This window comes from Arachis ipaensis, chromosome B05, assembly GCF_000816755.2.
Source record: "Arachis ipaensis cultivar K30076 chromosome B05, Araip1.1, whole genome shotgun sequence".
Classification (NCBI taxonomy): domain Eukaryota; kingdom Viridiplantae; phylum Streptophyta; class Magnoliopsida; order Fabales; family Fabaceae; genus Arachis; species Arachis ipaensis.
Window position 1 is genome coordinate 138,252,606 of NC_029789.2, and position 6,873 is coordinate 138,259,478.

Below are 6,873 nucleotides of genomic sequence, written 5' to 3' on the forward strand. Positions count from 1 at the left end.
CAGCAGAGACTGCAACTGTTGATTGCCTGCAGCAGAATGTCAAACAATTTAGGACTTGTAAAGGCATCAGTTTTCTTCTTATTTGGGATTTGGCTATGTAAACTCTAGAGTAAATATGTATAAACAGACATGCACATATACCATCTTCGTTTAATCAAAGTAACATTAAAATGTAGGGAGAAAAATACATTCTTGAAAAACCTAATATTAAACAAAATAACCTTCAATACATATAATCCATAAAACACATTTTTTTTGGCTAATTCTAAAACTTGAATCGAAGACCTCTTAGAGTATAAAACATTTACTTCTTAACTAATTTTACACTTGTTACACATTTAATTTATAAAAAGGTGCATTAAGAGGGACACTAGTGCACATTAATACACTAGTTTTCATAAAGAGAGTAACGTATCTCGTGACTACAGAAGCGAAGAAAAACGAGTGTGTTATACTGTTGCTTCCACCCCGTTATTATTGAGCTGGATCAAGTTCCTCTAAAGTGAGGAAGTTGGTAAAGTGAGAAAGTAAGTATTTAATCACTCTTAATTAAGATAGTGCGACTCACTTTATCACTTTACTACTACTCCCTTTACAGGATCTTTTTCTAACGTAAACCTACATTTTAGTACTTCAAAGATTTGTAGCAAAATGAGAAGCCATTAACATAATTAAGCAATTTTTAGCACCATTAAATTCAACTTATGTACATTCTTTCCTAAATTTAATTTGTGAAAAGTAATAAACTGCTTACTTTTGTTCAGTCTCCTTGGCTTCCACGGCAGCTGGTTGCTCTTTGGCTGGTGTAGGAGCTTCTTTTGCCGCAGTTTGTGCAGCCACTTCGGCAGCAAAATCCTGGCTTTTCTTCTCCAAACCCTCTCCGAGGTTGAACCTCACAAACCTCTTAACTTTGATGTTTTCTCCAATAGTTGCAATAGTCTGCTTGATCCAGTCCTTTACTACAAGTTTATCATTTTTAATGTAGGGCTGCTCAAGCAATGACAGCTCCTCAAGTCTTTTTCTTATACGCCCTTCAACAATCTTCGATCTTATCTGCTCTGGTCTTGACAAGAGATCCTCTTTCTGCATTTCTATCTCCTTTTCTTTGTTCACAATTTCCTCAGGAACATCTTCGGTTACAAGATACTCAACTTGAGGACACGCAGCTACTTGCATGGCTATGTCATCAACCAGCTCTTTGAAAATTTCGCCTCGGGAGACAAAATCTGTCTCACAGTTTACCTCTACCAAGATACCAATTCGGCTGTCATGAATGTAAGAGCCTATTCTTCCTTCGGCGGTTACTCTGCTTGCTTTCTTTTCTGCGCTTGATAACCCCTTCTTTCGAAGATACTCTTGTGCTTTAATAATGTCCCCTCCAGTCTCGGAAAGAGCCTTTTTGCAGTCCATCATTCCAGCTCCTGTTTCTTCTCGAAGTTGCTTCACAAGTGCCGGAGATATAGTTGCTGCACTCCATAAGAAAGGGACAGGAATTTTGCTATTAGACATCCTATGTGAGAATGTGAAGCATAACATACAAAGGCTGGAAAACCATGAAATATCAGTGTAGGATTGTTGGTCAAAATTCTGATCTATTTAATATATCAAAGTTAGCATATTGATCAACATTGAATTGCGAAGCATCTGCATTGATTGACCTAAACTACCATAGGACCATGTTACATTATATCCAATCACAAATAGTGAAACAATGTAAAAGATGGAAAAATGAGAAGTCTAAGTATACATGTAACGCGCAGCCATGATATGTCAAATTTATAGCAACCATGCAACTCTTCACCTACTATATACTTTACTATATCCAAAATGCTTTAGAATTTCAAATTTGAAATTTTGACAGTAAAAGCTAAAATGCATGTATAAGCTCAAGTATTTCTGTGATGTTTATGCCAATTTGACACAAAAACATGTCGAATGCAACAGGATGCGAATAAGATGAAGTTTTAACCTTTAGTTGAGGATTGATCTGAAACATTAGCGCCATCTTGTCCATTAGAATTAGAAAAGGTGCTGCTTTGCTCAGATGCGATTGCAACTTCTGTATCTTCAACTTCTGCATCGATGGAAGCCTTCACAACTTCAGTGACAGGACTTTCAGGAGAGGGAACTTGATCTTTTTCTTCAGTTCCATCTGTTTAAAGAGGATTAACATTTCAAGACACACTCCCTTTTATTGTCTTTAACAAAGATACAGATAGGGGGGAAATTCTGCTTGATAAATATGCCAATATAAAATAGCTTCAGTTAGATCAAAATAACTCATTGGGATCACATTGAAAATGAAAAGAATGAATCACATGTAACGTGATTAATAGAGAGCATAAATTACGTTGACCTCCCTTGACATTATGCAATAGTGTACACAGCACGCCTTTATAGAGGAGATAAGTGTCACATAACCAAACCTCAGACGGTCTAAATCTCAAGGGAGATTAGTGCATACTTTTACAAATGGCAGGGACTCGTGTAAAATCAATATATCATATAATCTCTATGAAGAGTTTAGTTAATATATAATGTATGGAGATAAAATAAACACCAATTTCAGAGAACTTACAACCAATTTTATTAATTCGTTAGTCAAAAGTAAATTAGACAAGCAGGAATTGAAAAGAAATTGAATCATAACCTGTATTCGAGCTGTCCTCAGGAGACAACTCGCCATTTTGTCCAATCAAAACAGTATCAACGTCTTTGTTCTCGGGAACAGTTCCATTCTCTGTGGCAGAGATTTGCTCTTGCACATCTTCTTTAGGTTCATCAATGAGGTTTTCCACAACCTCAGTGGCAGGACTTTCAGGAGAGGGAATTCGGTCATTTTCTTCTGTTCCATCTGTTTTTAATTAAAAGGGAAAAAAGAAAATCATCCACTTGTTAACTATGCCAATAATGATGAGATCAATTGTTCCAGTAACATAAAAGTATTTCATTGTGATCACACTGAAAAAACAGTGGTGGTCAAATATCATGTAATATATGAAGAAATATAACAATTTAATAGAAAAGAAATTGATGCATAACATTTGTTCAACATCATCATCTATTTATGATGCAATGAAAATATTATTCAATAATTAATAAAATAAACAGAATGCTCTTGTACATGCATGTGCTATAGCACAAAATATGTTTGATTTCAGTTATCATTTTGTGAGTGGGCTTACAATCAGTATTACCACATATAAATATAAGTAAGGCCTAGAACTAGACATGGATTTGTTCAGCAGAGAAAGTGCACAGAATACACAGAACCTGAACTTTCTTGGAAAACTGGTGTACTTGATACATCACTGTCGGTTGATGCTGAAGCAGCAACTTCTTCCTTTTCATTAGAACTTTGTGACTCTTTTTCCTCTTCTGCAAGATCAACTCCACTTTCTACAATGTTCTTATTAACAATGTCAATGGATGAATCATCTTTTACGTTGTTTTCTGTGTCATCTGCCTGGATAGCTTCATCGATAACTATATTTGCGCTAGATAGAATCTCATCAGTAGCCAAACTTTCGGAAGCCACCTCTGTTTCCATCTCAGTGGTAACATCTATACCTGAAGCTGAGATTGAGACATTGCTTTCATCATCCACTACAGCTGTTGAGGAACCATTCTTTGCACTGGCTTCTACGTCTTTCTCACGTTCAGAAACATCATCTTCAGCAAGTTTTTCTGCAGCAGGAACATCTTCTGTCAACTTATCTGCACTTTCTGGTTCGACCTGCACATCAGAAACATCTGACGCAGTTTCCCGCTGCTCAACAGCTCCCTCGAGTTCTTGCAGAGTGCTTGTAATTTCTGGTACCTCAACTTCATTAACGTCTTTCTCACTTTCAGAAACATCATCTTCAGCAAGTTTTGCTGCAGCAGGAACATCTTCTGTCAACTTATCTGCAGTTTCTGGTTCGACCTGCACATCAGAAACATCCGACACAGTTTCCCCCTGCTCGACAGCTCCCTCGATTTCTTGTGGAGTGCTTTTAGTTTCTGGTTCCTCGTCTTCATTTTGACTTTTGTCCCTCTCATCCAAAAATGCAGCAATATCCTTATTCTTACGAAAAGCCAAAGCAAAAGGATTTGTTGCAGTGTGTGTAATCCCTTGGCCAATAAGTGAGTCTGACTCTATAACATCTTCCTCTTTCTTCATAGTCAATGTTACTTGTCCTCTATTTGTACGCAAAACACGTACATCGACTTCTTGACCAACCTCCAGTGATGTGGTTCCCATAGCACTCCCAATTTCATCCAATTCCTCAGATATGGGTAGAAATCCTTCCTCCCCTTCAGGAAGAGATATAAAAGCACCACTCCTTGTCAAATTCTTCACTGTACCTTGCAAATCCTGCCCTTTGACGAATTTTGTGCTTTTCCTCGCAGCATCTCTCTTCTGACTTGGTTTTGGAGTGCTCCTCTTCCCAGGTTCAGGTTTATTGGTAGTATTAGTTGGTGGATCTTTGCGTTGCTTACTAGGGGCAGAATTTTCACGCATAGAGAGAGAAATACGCTGAGTTTCGGAGTTCACTTCAACAAGCTTCACCTTCACTTCTTGTCCTACAGAAACAACACTATTAACATCCTTAACGAAGCTATCACTTAACATAGAAACATGAACAAGCCCATCTGTGAAAGCCCCAAAATCAACAAAGGCACCAAATGGCTGGATAGATTTTACTTTCCCGGTAAAAGTTGCCCCGGGAATTAAATCCTCATTCTTTACCGGAGGCATCTCACTTTTCCTTGGGGGTCTTGAACGTCTGGATTTAGCTGAAGCAGGATTGGCATCAGTCTTAGAAGATGAATCTTCAGTTGTTCCAACTTCATCAGGAGGAGTTCCATCAGAAACTTCATCCGTCACAGTTGAACCTGGTTCCTCTACTGCTACATCTGTTTCCGTGGCTGATATGGAAGTTCTAGATTTTTTATGAAAACTGCATCTCCTTGTGTTATGTGAAAATACTCCACTGGCAACAAATGAGGGTAAGTGATATCTCCAAGTTGATGATCCTTGTTTTACGGAACTCCTTGGCAAACTGAGCCTGGTTGAAGAATTACTCTTCCTTGTCGAAAAGGCAATTCCAGGAACTAGCGAAAGATTGCCAACAGAGCATGGGATTACAGAATTCATGTTGGCTTAAATTGTAGAACTTAGTATATATATATCAAAATCTGTTCATATTGCGTTACCTTCAGAAAACATATTAAAGATGTGAATTGTCAGTATGCCTTACATCAGAAGCTAAATAACAAGTATCCACTATATATGAAAATAAAATAATGACGCTTTCGAATAGAAATCATTTAATTGGTTCAGCAACCAAAATCTTACAAATGCATAATCCACAGGACATAACAATCATGAGTAGATACTAACACTGGCTACATCAAAGTTGGCATAACCCCATGGAAAACTAAACATTGCTGCGTAAGAGTTGATATTAGAAAGATAGTCAATTAACTCTTCAACCTACAAGACAAATTCTACATACAAAGACTTCAATTTTGTCTACGCTAACTCGAAGAATGTGGTTAATGGTGATATAATTTTCTTTACAATATTTTATATTAAGCTTACACATGATTTATATACATCTTATCACTTCATTCAAGCATGATGCTTAGAAATGTTCAAACTCCAAGTCCAATTATTTTCTCCATCAAAGGCATTTTCGAAATAAGAAAAGCACAATTATCAACCTGGGTATTTGAAATTCCATCACAAGTCACAATGTAGCACAACAACATGATGCCAAATGACACCACATATCAAAATTACCATGAGTTAAGTACAATCTGAATTTCCACCTCACAAGTTATATTCTTTTAAATTTTATGAAAAAGAAAAAGAAAGATAGGGAAGTGTAGACTGCAAATAATGCTTACAACTAAACCAAATAAATCAATAAACAAAGCTTTATTTATTATTTTTGTTATCAATTTCATAGAGCAGCAAATCATGCAGATAATTGATGAGACCATGAAACCTCAGAGTGCTTCAGCAAAATTAGAAGCTAGAATAGTGAATTAAGCTAGAAAAAGCACCATCCTTTTTTCCAATTTGCTATAGATAGAGCTTGCAACAGTAACCGAAGTTCAATTAAGCAATGAAAAACATCACCGAAAAAACCACACAGTGATAAGAAACTTCACAGGCCAAACGGAAATATAAACAAGCATCAGTGTGTGAAGCAGAAACAGTACCTAAGAAGCTTCAAAGGGCCAATAAAAATTTTCACAGAAAGTTGGGTCCCTGAAGTTCAGAAACACAAGAAATTGTAAAAACGGAGTCTTTATGGTGCAACTGGGAATGGGTGTTGACGATAAAGTGTGGAAGTGGAAGGAGGGAAATGAATGGCGAGGCTTTAAATCCTTATCTTCGTGCTGAAACGATGTTCTTCTTCCTCTGTCTTTGTCTTCTTCTTCCTTTTGTTCTGATCAATGGGCTTCTTCAGCTTAGAGACAGGCCCATGTATATATGGCCCATTAAGTTGGTATTTTGGGCCTTTATCGTAGTACAATTTTTTTTGGTTAATATCGTAGTACAAATTTAAACAGCAAATAAAATTGGGCATCAAGTACCAAAAAAAAAAATGGGCATCAACCAACTTGGGTTGACTGACAAAAACAACCAACTTGGGTTAACTGACAAAAAAAAATCAACTTAGTTCAGTCGAGTAGTCAGTTCGACTGTCCGATTAAACAAATATCGGAAATTCAAATCCAACTCTGTGCATACAGTAAGCTAGCTACAAACCAAAAAATTGGGCATCTGGTCCTTCCTTTTCCATACTTAAGTTTTAGGGGTTTTTTTTTTCAAAAAAATTAGATTGATTAATAAAAAATTATTTTTTGCATTATATC

At 36.7% G+C, this 6,873-nt stretch overlaps 1 protein-coding gene across 1 annotated transcript in view; it reads right to left on the reverse strand.

The window, feature by feature from the left end:
* LOC107644406 overlaps positions 1–6,404 on the reverse strand; it is a gene marked incomplete in the record, with an annotated part of 7,738 nt that extends 1,334 nt beyond the window's left edge. Inside the window, 7 exon segments of the mRNA XM_021102965.1 lie at positions 1–26; positions 755–1,466; positions 1,970–2,152; positions 2,651–2,854; positions 3,274–3,486; positions 3,571–5,199; positions 6,214–6,404. Coding sequence (XP_020958624.1) covers positions 1–26; positions 755–1,466; positions 1,970–2,152; positions 2,651–2,854; positions 3,274–3,486; positions 3,571–5,140 — 2,908 coding nt within the window.